General features: G+C 42.8%; 1 protein-coding gene across 3 annotated transcripts in view; it reads left to right on the top strand.

Moving 5' to 3' along the window:
- The window catches only part of sipa1l3 (signal-induced proliferation-associated 1 like 3), a 73,817-nt gene that overhangs the window by 36,716 nt on the left and 20,842 nt on the right, over positions 1-16,259 (top strand). For 2 of the 3 annotated variants that reach the window (XM_067594822.1, XM_067594821.1), the window contains exons 3-7: positions 6,524-7,258; positions 8,665-9,655; positions 12,404-12,534; positions 15,167-15,355; positions 15,972-16,146. In XM_067594822.1, coding sequence (XP_067450923.1) covers positions 6,767-7,258; positions 8,665-9,655; positions 12,404-12,534; positions 15,167-15,355; positions 15,972-16,146 — 1,978 coding nt within the window. In that variant the 5' untranslated portion in view covers positions 6,524-6,766. Of the gene's footprint in view, positions 1-4,760; positions 4,902-6,523; positions 7,259-8,664; positions 9,656-12,403; positions 12,535-15,166; positions 15,356-15,971; positions 16,147-16,259 lie in introns of those variants that run through there. The other variant, XM_067594823.1, reaches the window with a different exon arrangement.

Here is a 16,259-nt window from a genome sequence, read left to right as displayed (position 1 = left end):
AACGCAGACAGACACTGGCAGTCATCCTGTAACCTCTGATCATGAGCCTTTCCGACTGCTCCACTCCAGACTCCAGAGTACAATGAAACTGAACTTACTGCATCCGGCCGTTGAACTCAGTCAGTAACCCCAGACACCTCACCTCTACCACTTCCTGTTAATGATACTACTGAACTTATAGAAGATCACTGATCTCTTTTAATTTCAGACTCTTGGCATATACCTGTTACTTTTATACCGAAACTCTTTTCAAGTATTTTTTTAGTCAAGTTAAAGTCAGGTTTCAAGTCAGTCTTCAAAAGCAGATTGCAATTGAGTTTCAAGTCTCTCAAGTATCTGACTGGTTACCATTAAAGGATAAGTTCACATTTCTCTTATCTTCTATCAAGTCTATCTTCAAACAACACTCACAAAGCTGCATGTACAGAAATACATTTAGGGGTGCTGTAATCATTCATTTTAACCATACTGGCTGTAAGTGATCAGCGACAAAATCTAGAACAATTACAGCAATTAATAACTCTTTAATGTACATATTGGCATTTAGGTATTATTTTAAGAAGTTTAAAATAATGTGAACCTATCATCTGAAATAACACAGCTGTTAGTAGTGTTAGTAGTCACTGAGAGTTTTTTGAATGCATTTGTCTAATGATTAAAATATCCAAATTGTTTATGTTCTGTTGTTTTGTTTAAAACTTTAAATTGAATATTTTTTTCCCAAGTCAAGTTTTAATTTTTATAACTTAAGTCTTAGCTTATGTCTTCACTTTAATAGTCACTCTATTTTTTAATCTTTCACTTTCACTTCTCTAACTCGAGTAGCTCTTCACTTCTACATGACATGAGGTCGTCGAGGCAGAGTTTAGGGTCAGCAGAGAGCTGATAGCGCCTCCTGTTCTGTCTCCTCTGTCAGACGCCGTGGTGGCATGAATGCTTGATGTACAGTCCCCAGGCTGCCTGCCAGCACTGTATTGTGTTGTATTACAGCGTCCCGCTCTCCTCTGCTCCTGTCTGCCGTCTGCCAGTCATATGTACCACCATCTGTTCCTCAAACCAGCCCATAATCTAGCTCGCTGTGGCATCGTTTGCTGAATTTAAAAACGCACAATAACTGTAATTGTCTGGAGTTTGTTTTTTTTTTTTTTAGAGATCTGTTACATCAGTTCATGTTTGCTTTATATTATTGATTAGATTGACTTTCAGAAGACCTTGGTGTTTGGTCTCTTTGTACCTACATCTTATCATGAGACTTTTGCTTTCTCTGCTTCAGTTTCAATTGTAATTAGACTGCTTTCCATTTTGGCGATGACTGAGACAGAAACATACGACAGGTCTATCCTTCCTCATCTGACGAGCTCTCACTCGCACTCCGTGCTGATCTCAGGTCTGCCCATATTGCTCTGACATACCAGCAAGCAGCAGAGGCAGCACCCTCCTCCACATCGAATACTCTCATTCCTCTGGAAGCTGCACTCCTCTGCTAACTCTGTCATTACTACCATCTAACCAGTGTAATTACCAGCCTCGGTGTGTGTTTGCGGTGCTTGGGCCAAGCCTGCATCATGCAGAACAAGTCGGAGCGGGCGTGGAGAAAGGGAGCATGAATGGGAGAGACGGGGGGAGTGAGAACAAGGGAGGTACATCCTTGAGCTAACTAATTACTGTATGTGAGTAATTAAAAGGCATTAAATGTCTGTGCTTTATCTTCTGATGTCTGGGCCAAAGCTGAATGTGTATACAGATTTAATTCTTTCTCTTCACGGATCTTCTCTGGATTTCTAGAGATTTCCTTCTTGCTCTTGGTTGATAATCATATTTTATTATGCTGTTGTTTGGTTTAAAAAGTAGTGGTTTACTTTGAATATGTCCCCCACCCCCCAGCTGTCTCCTTTATCTCATCAATAGAGCAAAAAACCTTTCACATTTAGCTCCCGGATATGTGGTTTGTGATGTACAGTATATTGGCGCTTCCCCTCCTCTGCACAGTGTAAGAATAGATGTAGCCCTAAACTAAACTGATATTTTGCAATTGTTGCTACAAATTTACTGTTTGAGTGTTTGAAACTGATGATCTGATCAGATACTGATGCTGTTTTTTGGGTAAAAGATTGTGGGGATGTTTCTTCCCCTCATAACACTTTTGGTTGTTGTTTGTAGGGCTGTAGTTAACCAAAGAAAATCTTGGTCGACTGAAATCGTACATAATCTTCAACTAATCGATTAGTCGCGGGGGAACGGGACAGAGTGCAGTGCAGTGAACTCAACTTGCTAACTTTGGGGCTAACCCCCTTCACTTTTCCAGCATTTGGGGAAACAACAGACGTGACTTTTTTAGCATTTATTAAGTGACACACTGTAGTCTGTACTGTACATTTACTGCCAGACTGACAACTCACCGCTAACCTTTTCCTCTGTTCCGCTCGCATCCACCGTCACCTTCCTGCTGATCGCTTTCCTACTCGCTACACAAACATACTCATTAACGGAGCAACGTCACCAAGAGTTTCCCAGGCAACGACGCAGAGGTTGACTCGTGTATCAGAACAGCGCTGCACAGAGGCTATCAATTTCCGAATGAATGGATATTTGGTGTTATTTTTGGCATGAAAAAAAATTTTTTGGCCTGGCGGGGGTTCTCGTTGTTATAATTGTAGGAGAAACGCTGATTCAATAAATGTTCAGTAAACACTCAGTATACACTCCCGTTTTCACAGGTTATTTGTTAGTCTGTCCCTCCCGCCGCAGGAAATAATGGATTAATCCTGGAAGGCTGTTGATGTGGCACTTTTCTCCTTATGAAAGTAACAGCAATTATTCGACCAATGAGAATTTGGTCGGATGAGAGCATATCAACCAACTAATCGACCAGTCGACCAGGAGACTACAGCCCTAATTGTTTGTCAGTTCTGCTTACTGATGAAAACCATGAGAGACTGTTGAAAGCTGTGAAAACGCTAGTGAGTGGGCCTTGAGTTTAGATGATTTTTTTTACACATATTAATCTTATGGTAACTTCCGTTTTAGCACATCTTGACAGATTTGTGATTATAGTAAATCCCTGCTTTCCTTGTATTTTACCCCCTTTTCACATAATTTAAGTGTGTTTAAGTTGTAATTCTGCTTTTTTTCAACAACCTAAGAGCAACATATCATTATGTTAATTTGTTATTAGGTGATGAGTAATGCAGAAAACGATGATTGTCAGCTTTGTGGTTGAAAGGCAGATTGTGGAAAGTAAAGTGAGAAAAAGGATATGGGTCAACTTTTGAGATGTGATAACATGTGTTACCACGCCAGGCCAGACACACATCGCTATTGAGCCGATTAACCTGTCAGGATAAAAGCGCATGAGATATTCTTTTGTTTTTAGTCATGCTAGCAGCATGCCTCTGTGGATGGCAAGGTTGGAAATATCTCAACAACTGTTGGATGGATTGCCATGAAATTTGTTACAGACATTCATTTTCCCCTCAGTATGAATTGGAATATTTTTGTGAACTCCTGACTTTCATTTAGCACAACCATCAGGAAAACTTTTTAGTTTGTCTAGTATTTTGGTTTATGACAAAAATACCTGAAAAACTAATGATATTCCCATCATCAGGTATACTTTGTGTTTAGTGCTAATTAGCAGGTGTTTGCATGCTAACACGCTAAACGGAGATGGTGAACATAAACATAACACACGTAAAACATCAACATGTTAGACTGTAGACTTTTATTCTCAGATTTTTGTTGTACTGATTTTGCTAGAAGCACCACAAGCCCACAGATGAGCTGTCTCACAGGCCATCTATCTTGACAGACGTCATTGGTAAAGATCAGACCGCACTGACTCCATCGCCTCTCTCATCAGGCACCTCAGACACATAATGAAACCATTCTGCAGCTCCTGCAGCTGGGGCCGGATAATCTGGGATTGGGCCTGATTGTGGATCACAGGACAGCCCTCCGGATGAGGAAAGACTCTGTCAGAAAGCATGATCAGAGCGGGAGCCTTTGGCCCGGAGGTGCCTGTGGTTCTCCAAAACAAAGACATGATACATTTGCGCGGCTGTATGACTATAGGGGGATTTTGTTTGCTGTGAATGAGTTTTGTTGATGGTGCTTGTGTGCATGTATGAGTGAATGAGTAATGCAGTCTTGGGGCCAGAAATGAATTCAGTGAGGGCTCATAAGAAGGCGTTGTCTATCATAAAAGACACACAAACCACTCTGAGCTGCCTTGACACAATGAAAAGCTCAACGTTATGCAAATCGGACTTTATAACAAGATAGTCACCACAGGAGTTGACATTTGTGGGATTCACAAAAACTGAAGCAGCTGGAGAAAGACGAGCAGATTTGTTCTCACAACAAAACAGTTCCTAATGTTCGCTTTCTGCTGGCTGTTAGATGTTTAACCCTTTTTCATTTAGACAAGTGTAGCTTCCTCTAGTTTTTAAACCCAATGTTTGCATGTTGAAACAGCAGTGCGATCGATGAAAGTGCTCAAATTTTAATGATGTTAGATGTGAACCAGTTCAAATGATAGTACAATTAAACTTTGTGTGGGTGTGGGTGTGTGGGTGTGTGTGTCTGCTTGTGGTTGCATCATATGATAAATTTCCTTATTGCTTTTGTCTGAAGCGTAATAATGTTAACACTCTTGTCTGATTCATCGTGGAAGACAGTTTTACAGTTGTGAAATATGAAAGGTCAAGTGCTATCTGGATAAAAACGGAACATACTGGTGAATAAACTGCTTCGATGGGCTGTGTGCTGCAGATTGTGCTGCAGACGAAACAGGTGTAAGTGCGGCATGAGATGAAGGTTTTGAGTAACATGCAAGCTAAATGGAGTCATTGTACAATGGAGTAGCACGATGCAGGAATCTAAAGAGGGATTGAGTAAAACTGGTGAGTCTGAAATTTAACAAGCACATTGTAAAAGGTATATATGCAGATGTTCGTTTGGCCTTTGCCCGTATTTGAATTACTTTGGTGGTTTTAGAAGAGACTCGTGGAGATAAAAGAGCTTTAATCCAAGGATGGAGAACTATGTAGAGAATAAGATTAGACAAAAACTCGAGAATGGAAAAGGAAATTTAGCAGAAAGGAAAAGAAGCACTAGCAGTTTGAATACAGCAGAGATGGATAGAGAACATTTAAATTTTACATATTTAGCTGAAGTACTCATACAGAATATCTAACCACCACCACAGACTGTCATTATAATGTTTTTCAACAGGTCACACTGTATTCACAACCTAAAAACTTTGACCACGACTTGAAAACCAAAAAAGAAAAATGATCCAGTCTGCTGGGAGCCTTACACTGAGTTCAACATTTGCACTCGTTTAGCTTTTTAGATCACTAAAATAACAAGTAACCTTTAATAAGGAGTAATAAGGTCAAAAGACACTCTGTTAGTATTCCTGTGCACAAGCAGTGATCACGTAAGACGTTAATATCCGAAAAAAATCATTACATTAAACCTCAGGAGAGACGTAAGATACCTCTGAGTAAACAAGAGTCTTTACAAGGCTGGTGGATTTCTTAAGACCTGATGTTATGTGACTGTCACATTAAAGCATGCCGCTGTGGTTCACTGAGCAATGTACCGCTCTCCTCCTCGCTCTTTCTTGAGTCTGTCCAATCACTCTATTTCTGGATTTACCCCACCTCACCCCTCCAGCTGTTGGGTCACTTTGTGCATTCGCCCTTTTCTCCCTCTCTCTCTCTCCTGACGTCCTGCTTTAACTCCTGTCTGTCTCAGCTTCAGCTATGTGGCGATCTGTGCTAAGCTGACAACAAAATAAGTCACGAGCTGTCATGTCTGGACGGCCGGTAAACCAGTCAGGGCAATCACCTCTCAATCCTCAATTGCCCAAACATACATATTTTCATTAGACTCATACACACAGCATACACTGCATACTCTTAACACTCATCTAGGCTATACAAGACGTGAGCAGAGAATTTGCCAGAGTGCTGAAGTGTTTAAATTGTGCACTGAGCTTTTCCTCTGTTGGGATCTATTACTTTCTAGTCCGATAATATTAGCTGAGTGTTTCAGTGGTTTTAATCTGCAGCAGAGCGGCCAGAGCCTTCATGTCCTGTGGGTATATGACTGCTTGTGTGTGCACGCACATGCACTCGAGTGCACTGTGTGTGTGATAATAATATCCCTTGTCAGCCTCCTGAAGATTAGCCTCAATGGGAGAAATCCTCTGTCATATCCCCGCACCTTATTCTCTTCCTCTCTCTCTCACTCCCTCTTTCTCTCTCTCTCTCTCTCTCTCTCTCTCTCTGTGTTATCAGTCTTACATTGTTTTACAGTTGAGTGATTCGCTCTTTCCAGAATTCACTGCTCAGTTTCTCTTTTTGTCTGTGAAAAGAATTTGGGTCACACGAGCTGTGTGATTTACAACATGTATTTGAAATCTAATTTGTTTTGGTTTTAGAGGTTTTGTGCTGATGATCTGAAGCTGATTTGTTGGAAATTATATGTTGTTTTTTCCTTGTTTTTCTTTCCTCAGATCTGCATTAAACTGAAAATAGTCCAAGAAGAAGAAGAAGAGGAACAGTCTTTACTCAAACGGGTCCGTCATGGATCAGTGAAGTCTTTCCCGCAATGTTTTTGGGAGCTGGAGGCCGCAGCACCGTCAGCAGAGTGTGTGTGGGGCCCCCCCTCTCCCTCTTTTCTAGCACCCCTCCTGACATGGGATGCCAGCCCCCTGCCCACCTGGCCTCTATCCTGCCCTGAGCTCTCCTGGGGTGCCATGAACAACTACAGAGACAGAGGGGTCACCTGCACCTCCTCGGACCTCCTAGATGGGGGAGGAGGAGGAGGAGGGTTACCCCAGCACACTCCGTTTCGTCACACCCCCAATGGCCACTTGGTGCCTGGCCCCACAGACCCGGCGATGCAACCACGCATCTCAGTACCCAAAATGGGTGTTCGGGCGCGTATTGCAGAGTGGCCCCCACGTCGAGCGCAATCCCGGGAATCACTGCTTGAAAATGGGCAATATGGCAACAATCACCATGGAGATGACTGCTCCACTTCAATGTCCTCATCAGTTTTTTCTTCTGAAATCGGGTTGGTGCGGGGTGGAGTCGCCAGGTTGCCACGACGACGGTCCAAGGATGTAGAGTTCAGAGGTGGAGGGTTTGGCGGTGAGAGAGGTTCACCTTTGAGCCTGCGTGTTTTCCCCCCATTGAGGCAGCGCTCCAACAGTGAGGTGACACTGAGCGAACAAGACGAGAACGAGGTGAGCCTCAAATCCTCCTCTAAGGTGTTTTCACAACAGTAGTTTGGTTCTTATGGTCCAGAGCAAAGAAAAAAATTATATATTCATTGTTGTTTTTTAGTTCTGGTCTGTTCACGATGGCTTTTTACTGACAAACCAAGATAGGTAAACATGAATACAAACTGACTCATTGATTGGACAGATTTGCAGACTGTCATCCTGCGCCATCAATGCTACACTGGACCTAAAGGCTTAATGTCACTCTTCCTGATACATATATGTGTCACCAAATGACTTTGTATAAATGTATATGCTTCTGTTCAGGGGTGTAACGGTACACAAAATTCATGGTTTGGTACATTTCCGGTACAACAAGAAAAAAAAAGAAAGGTAGAAAATAATATGTCGGTCTTTTTTTTTCTTTTTTTTTTTTTTTAAATGTAAACATCCAACAATGGCTTATTGGCCAAAACTATTACTGAAACAGTTTAGTTGTGCTCCAGTGGAAAGGGAAAACAACCCTCCTGTTTCCTGCAGGGAGTCAGGACACCTGCTAACAGTTTTTTATGCTGGTTTATTGTTCACTCAGAACTGATTCTTACGATGTGTCGTCTGACCACGTTGGAAATCAAATGTGTTTATTGTTGTTCTGAACGGCTTTACTCAAAGGCGAAGTGAAAAGCCGACTGTCACAGAGAGGGGAGGGAGACGGGGAGACACGATATCATTTAAATACAAGGATAACAGCGCATATTTTAATCATAATGATGGCAGCGATAGTATATGAGTAACCAGGGTAACTTGGCTAAGCTGGTGAGCTTCTATACTCTTTGCTTGCATGTTACAGCTAAGTGGTGCACTGCCAAAACGTCTGGGTGGAACTCAAGCACTAGAATAATTGTTATGCACGTCATTGTAAGTGAATTATTAAACTATTTTGACAGTAATTGTTTGGGTCAGGGAGCATACCGAACCGAGGAAAGTTGTGTACCGAACTGAACATCCTGTACTGAACAGTTCAGGACAAATACATGAACCGTTACACTCCTACTGCTTGCTTGTACAGATCGCTTCATTGATAGTTCATGATAGATTAAATAGTAGTTTATGTTTTGATGGTGGTTGTTGAATTTTGCTTTCACACCACAAATGAACCGCACCCGATTTGCTCGGAGGCCCACCTTTTCATGCGGTTTCAGCCTGTTTGTTTGGCCCGCAGCAGAGTTCAACTGACATCTTTTACATGAGCCCAAAAAAACTTAGTGGGCAAATGTGCCAGAGTTCATTTGAGTTCATTTGAACTGCAGCAAACAGTTTAAATGAGAAAGCACCCTTTATTTTTTATTATTAAAAATCAGTTTGTTTTGTTTTGTTTTCCACTGATATGTCATCATAAAGTGAAAATTCTCTCCTCTTTCTGCTCGAAGGTGGAGGTTCGTGGAGGAGGGGGGATGGGTAACCTGTTCAGGGAGTATGGCAGCACCTCCTCCATCGACATCCAGGGCATTCCCGAGCAGAGCTTCTTCGACATGCTCAGCCAGTTCCACCAGGAGAGGCCTGACCAGCGCAGCTCAGCTCCAATACGCCTCAGGGAGTTGCTACGCGCTCCAGACTCGCCACCGAGCGCAGCCCTGCCCTCCGCTCCCTCACCTGGTCCCACACCGGGTGGGGACGACAGAGGGACAGGAAGGAAGGATGGAGCTGAGCGAGTGAGGAAGAAAAGCGGAGGGACGGAGTCGTCACTGGGCACCTCCTCTTTGTTTCGGAAACTTCGCAGCTCCAGTCGAGGGGAGCTGGATGGAGGGAAAGGAGAGAGTGGTGAAGATGGAGGAGGGCGGGGCTCAACAGATACTTCTTACAAACCGTGGGTGTGCCCCAAGAGTTTTGTCCACTTCGACGCTCAAAGCGTCCTGTTTGACCTCCACGAGGCGGCGGTTCAGCGCGGCTACGTCACTCAGAGGAGGAACACCGCTACGGGAGCATCGGCTGCTTCAGTGTCTCTGTCTGTGTCCAGATCTTCGGCTCCGAGTGGGAATGACCCCGTTTACTCCAGCATTGAGGATCTGACCCTGAGCCTTGACCCTGCCTCCACAGCGCCCTCTCTGGGCATGGACCCTCTGGACGGGCCTCCTGGAGCCCACAGCTCGAGCCCACTGCTCCTCTGCTGCCCCCATTTCCTCAATGAGACTGGGGGCCACGGGGAGCGCAACATCAGCTTCCTCAGCTCGTCAGCAGAGCGAGGAGGGGAAGGAGGAGGAGAGGGAGGAAGGGGTTGGCTGAGGAAGAGTAACGCCAGCGTCTCGGTGCTGGAGGTGCCTATTGAACAGCAGGTTACAAGACTGGACAGGCTGAAACTGTACAGCATAGAGCATGTTGACCTGGGGGCCAGGTACTACAGAGACTACTTCCATGGGAAAGGTAACACACATACACACACACACAAACACAAACACATTCACCGTAAAGCAGATTTCACAATTCACCCATAAATATTCTTTGATGTTGGTGCCAGCTGTGTTGTGCAAGGATCACAAGAATCAAACATATTGAGAGGAAATTGATTGTACATGGTCACAGTATTATAACATACATGTTGTTGCAGCTGCGGTTTATTGATGGTTTAACAGTTTTCATTCCAACACGTTCTCTGGATCTTAATTAGAAACTGGCAAACCCAACATTAACACTAGATTCATTTTTTTAAGTTAATTATAAAGCATAAATATAAAACATTTGCTGGTCCCAGCCTCTCAAATGTAATGATTTGCAGCTTTTTTCTGTTTTATATCATTATAAACTGAATATCTTTGGGTTTTGGTTTTTTTTGGTCGGAACAAACAATTTGAAGATGTCACCTTGAGCTCTGGGAACTTGATTATTACTTTTTATAAACTAAATGATTATTAACTTTACCAAACAAGCAATCAAAAAGCATCCAACATATGCAGGCAACAGTCCACATACAGACATTAATGATAACTAAATGAGTTGCAGCTTAGTATACATACTGATGATCCCATTTTATTCTCTGATTCGGGCCCCTCGCTGTTATTCATCAGTGTAGATCTTGCCAGAGTTTCTCTAGTGTCAGTCCCCACGTCTCATCCGTGGCAGTTAATATCCAGCTGGGCCCGAGCAGAGCAGAACGGGCCAAACTGGCATCACTCCCAGAGTTTTTATTACACATGTACCTGCCACTGGACTGTTGGCAAACTCTGAGCTGATGATAAACCACCTGCCTTTCTGCATGATAACAAGAACCACATATTCAGCCGGGGCAGCTTTGTTTTACATCTGGTTTTCAATGTGAGAAGAAATGCTTAACTTCAGAGATGAATTGTTTGTATGTGTGTGCGTGCGTGTGAGATCTGTGCCTGTCCGTACAAGTGCATGACATGTGGGCATTTCTTGTCAACATCACCTCTTCAGACACTGTGTATGAAACTTCCCCTGGGCAAGCATCATCTGGCTGCACCCTAATTAATGACAGATGCTGTTAGGAGCACATGTGTGCAAGCAAGCGTGTGTGAGTGTGAGTGTGTGTGTGTGTACGTGTGTGTGGGTGTGTGTGAGGGACAGGCCTGCAGCCACACAGATAAAGGTTATCATTCCAAAAATATGTTCATCTGCTGACTCGTTTCCAGCTTAGCTGTCCCCCAGAACGCTGCTGTGATTGTGCGAGTGTGTGCTGTGATGTGCCCTGTGTGCACGTCAGAAAGCCTCATCAAAAAGCTGACAGTTTCACCACAGGACATGGCATGGAAGCTAAGCAGGCCTGAGTCTCTTTAACGTGCACCTCGTCCCGGTTCATTCCAGTAAGAGGGGGGGGATAGAGGAGGAATACTAGATTCGTCCCCGAGTGTCTGGAGAATTTGCGTCTCAACTCCCACACTGCCTGTGGCGTTGGCATTAGCACAGCTTAGCTTAGGAGCTTTAGAAGAGGACATGCAAGATGTTTGTGAAGTGTGTTGATAACTTTGTCTCAGCCTCTTAATGGAGGAATATGTTGTGTGCCAACGCTGGTAACAAGCCACAGAATGTTAATTGGCGATTTATGACACCACATTTTGTTCATTTCCTGGATTTACAAGACTCAGGACATATTTGTTCCTCTATAGTCTTATTCCAGCTATTGTTAAACATAGAGGCTAAATGTATTTCATCAAATCCTCCTTTTGTAGTGCAGCCCACAACACACACATCAGAAAAATGTCCAGCATCTCTCGTCTGTCGCCACATAACTATTTAGTCCTTTCTTTTTTTTTCCCCCAGGGTCATGCCTTGTGTTAGCTAATTTCCTGAGTATTGATTATTAGATAACATGTACGTGTCATTTTGTCACAGTCCTGAGTGCCTCTCCTTCTGTCAGCTTACTTCATACACACAGTACCTTTTCCCCAAACCCTTCTTACTGTCTGTCAGATTCTCCTCCTCTTCTTCTCAAGCTTATATTTCCTGTTAGTGGCGGGTATTAAACCTCAATGCATTTTTGGTATCAACCCAAATATGTCTGCAGCAGGCATTACCACAACAAACTACTGAAAAAGTTAGCATCAAACATCTGGTCAGAAGTATAGTCTTGTTTACTTTACCTTAATTGAGATATTTACTGATTTAAATAATAATATCACCAATTTAAGACTGGATTGGAAGTTCTTGTACGGCTGCTTGTGTTTAGACAAGGGATGAAACTAGCCATTATTTTTATTAATGATTAATCTGACAATTATTAAATTAGACAAACTAATTCTGTTAAAGTGATGGTTTTGTCTGACCGACACTCTAACATAAAAAAAGATTCTCAGTTTACTATCAAGACTAAAAATTAGTCAATATTCACATCTGATAACCTGGAACCAGTGAAGTTTTGGGAATTTTTGCTTAAAATTACTTAAATGACTGATTTATTACCAAAATAGTTGCCAACTCATTTTCTGTTGATCAAATAATAAATTCAGCACTAGTTTAGACAACATTTAACATTTGAGAGGTTTGGCTTCTTTGTTGACTAATATCTAAAAGATTCACAAGATCCGTGGCCTGACTCAACCCTCCCCCTATTAGTTGATATATCCAGTCATATATGTGGTTACAACAAAAGTCCATGTTGCAGATAAAACTGTTTTCTCCAAACGTTGAACATCTACTTCTCCTTTTTCTTCACAGAGCACTCAAACTACTTTGGGACAGATGATAAGCTGGGCCCCGTGGCTGTGAGCATCCGCAGGGAGAAACTGGAAGACACCAAAGACCTGAAAGACCAGTATCAGTACCGCCTCATCGTCAGAACAAGCGAGGTATGTAAAATCTGCCGCCTGTGTGTCATGTGAATGTTTGAGTGATGAGCCAGTGATGAGTCAGTGAGAGCGTTATTCTTTAGGGACTTTCTTTCACTACTGTAGTTTTTACCCAGCCCTCCCTGCGTGGCCCTGCTTGTCTGTGTGACACTTTTCACCCTCTCTGCCCTGATTTTAACCTTCCCTCCTTCCCCTCCGTCGCTCCTCGCCCCCTCTCTCTGCTCCGCCAGTGGAAAATTCCACCTGCCCAGTCTCAACACAGAGAAGCCAAACCAAACACTGGCCGCTCTGGCCAAAGCATTTGGCCTGCTCACAGGGAGCACACCCAACCACTTTTCTCCTTTTATTGATCAAATACTCTTAATGTATTAAATAATAGGCTCTTATTTATGGAGAATTAGTCAAGATTTTCTGCAGCTTCCCTTCTCGACTCGACTACAGACTGGTCATTTAGTCAGAGATGCAGCAGGCTGAAGCTTTTCAACTTTTTTTCATGGCTATAATTTGGTATCTGTGAGTTGGTGGCTTTATCTTTAGAAATATTTTGTTAATCTCCTGGGGTTTTCCTGTGTTTGGTGAGCATTTAATCATAGGTATATAATAGTTATATTATAGTTATAAACACCTGGCTAAAATTGTCAAGGTCGCTCCAACAAACAGCAGAGTTTGCCTGTGTTCATTGTGTTGTTGTAGTCCCCAGCCTGAGTGTATTGTCTGCTCGGCTGGTGCTGTGTTGTTTTTAGCTGGATTACATGGCTGCCTGGCCTCATCACCTTAGCTCTGCTCTAACAATGGAGCCTCTCCGCCATCTAAGTACACAGAGCTCAGCTAACAGACACAGCCAGCACACCCAGGCCTACCGTTCCCACACAGAAAAAAAAAAAAAAGAGATTGATTGCAGACTTTTATTCTCTCCCGCTCAAGCTGCAGCTACTCTCAAATATCCATCCACCTTAAGTCTGTCATTTAATTCTGTGCAGCAGTGCTGACACAGCAAGGTGGAGAAACTTCCTCTTCCTCCCCTCCTCTCTCCCTCCATCACACATTTATACTCACAGCCCTCTCACACTCCCGCTCAGCACGTCGCAGTCACTCACTCCCCCGTCACACGGAAGCTGACGAATTGAAAAGATAGCTCCATAACTTCTGCTGTGTGTCAATCAGGTTTTATTTCTTCGCAGCAGACCCGAGTCTCTGAGGTTCAACTGTCTCTCTAGCCCCTGCCAGCTCTAGAATCTGCCATGCATTTTTTATGAACCTGTATGTGTGTGTGTAGTCGTAAGTGTGTGTGTGTGTGTGTGTGAGAGAGTGTGGTAAGAAGGAACAATGCACTCCTCCCAACTGTATCTGAAGTTATTATAGTCTTACTGTTTTGAAGCAGGTCAATTTCCCCTCACTGGGGAGCAGCACTCTGTGGCAGCACAACACTGAGCAGAATATTAATTCACAATACTGCCGGGCTTAAAATCCTCCACACACAGCACATGCAGTGTGTGTGTGTGTGTGTGTGTGTGTGTGTGTGTGTGTGTGTGTGTGTGTGTGTGTGTGTGTGTGTGTGTGTGTGTGTGTGTGTGTGTGTGTTGGACAGAAAGTAAAAGTGTAGCTTTAGGGCAGCAGGATACTATTATGAGTAGAAGTGAGACCATCCTTCATCTGATGGACCCACTTCAAGCTCCCAGGCTACTAATCATCAACCTTTCCACTTCCAGGAGTGTTGTACTGTAGCTGAGCCTGACCTCTGACCTCTCTGTGGAAGAAACTGGAGATCAATACAGCTATCTTAATATCAATAATATATTACATACATCTTCCTGTGTCTTCCTTGTTTGCCTAGGTTAGGATTCAATCAGCCCTGTCTCTTTTTTAGCTGATTTTATTCAGTTAACCTTATATTTTATTGTGTTTTTAGTTTTAAGTGCAACACAGAAAAGACAGCTTCTTACGAATGAGACAATACAAAATATAAAATTTAAAAAGCCAGTATATGTGATGCAATACAGTCATACAGAAGGTTTTAACCCATACCAACAAAGAAGAAAGAAGAAGAAAACTGAAATAAATAGAATAAAAATGAATAAACAAGTGCATAACCAAGCAAATATCTTTAATTCAAAGAAAGAGGGAAGAAGAAAGAGCGTTAAATAAAAAGTGGATGTCAGTAACCCTTGTTAATATTTAAGTATGTTGCTCTGCCTGAAGAGGGTCAGCAAGTATTTTGCCGTGAGACTGGGAAAGGGTCAACAGATACAGAATCGTAAAAAAAAAAAAAAAAAAAAGCGATTTCATAAGAACCTAGACATATTATAAAATTTACCCTCCTGTCCTTTTAATGAAAGTTTTCTTTTCTATAGTTCTAAGTGCATCATTACATCTCTGATTCATTACATTACTGAGTCCTCGTACCAGCAGACTAATGACAAATGTTTTCATGTTATACTGTGAACTAGTTTTCATTACATGAGGATCTATAACACCAAAAACTGTTGTTAAAGAGTCCAAATCAACAGGTCGATTTGGCATAGTTGTTTGAGAAAATGACATTTCAGTGTGGCATTTTGAAATATTTATAATCTTAAAATCTTATAATATATCACTTCCAGTCTGACAACTCTCGTTCTTTCTCCACATACAGCTGGTGACCCTGCGAGGTTCCATATTAGAGGATGCTGTGGCGTCTACGGGAAGGCACGGCACGGTGCGAGGTCTGCCGTACAAAGAGATCCTGGAGCAGGTCGTCCCCGAACTCAACGTCTCCTGTTTGAGGCTGGCGCTCAGCACGCCCAAGGTCACAGAGCAGCTCCTCAAACAGGACGAACAGGGGGTCAGTTTGGTGTCTGTATTTGCACTTTATATGTGAGCAATAAAACAAACGGCTGATCCCAGCAGCTGTCTGTACTCAGATTGTCCCTGGGGGAAATACAGAAACTCTACCTGCTCAGTCAGCCAGTATATCTGGTGAAATTACTGCAAAGCAAATAATAAAAGATGCTGACATATGGTATGCTCAGATAGTTTGTGTAAAGGTGTTTGAAACCCGTATAACTGATTTAGTGTTGGTGCATAGTGCTAAATTAGAGGGCAGAGAAAACTGTGTGAAGCAGGGTGTGGTGTGTTTGAGCATGAGTGTGTTTCCATAAAAGCTTTAATGTTTAGCCATGTTATCTCAATTTTTATTTAATGGAGGGTGAAGTGCAAGTTGGAGGTGTTTTGCCAGCATTGGACTTGTTTTTGTTTGTGCAAATGTTTTATATAAAACAATGAAACTGTGCTCGATTTGTGTGTGTGTGTAAGTTCCTCCACATACATATTAAGGTTAAATCTTTATTTGTAAGATCTGCTTCGACCTGAAGTTGCATTATAAGCAGAAGGTTCAGACTGCAGTGTTTCAGCTGTGTGAGTGTTTGTAATGTTAATGTTGTCTCTCCGCTGCCTTGTAGTTAAGTCAGAAGCACAAGGTGGGTGTTCTGCTGTGCCGCGCAGGCCAAAGCACAGAGGAGGAGATGTACAACAACGAGGAGGCATCGCCCGCCTTCTCTGCCTTTCTCGAACTTCTGGGGGAGCAGGTGCTTCTCAAAGGATTCACCAAATATGCCGCACAGCTCGACACTAAAAGTAAGTCTTCACAAGAAATAGCCAGGCCGCTGCCCCACTTCCCATGATCCCTGGAAAAACATTTGTATAGCTACTGTGTTTGAACTCTCATTCAACAACACACTTTCATCTGT

The sequence above is a fragment of the Thunnus thynnus genome, chromosome 7 (assembly GCF_963924715.1).
Source record: "Thunnus thynnus chromosome 7, fThuThy2.1, whole genome shotgun sequence".
Taxonomy (NCBI): Eukaryota; Metazoa; Chordata; class Actinopteri; order Scombriformes; family Scombridae; genus Thunnus; species Thunnus thynnus.
This window is presented reverse-complemented; position numbering and strand designations above follow the sequence as displayed.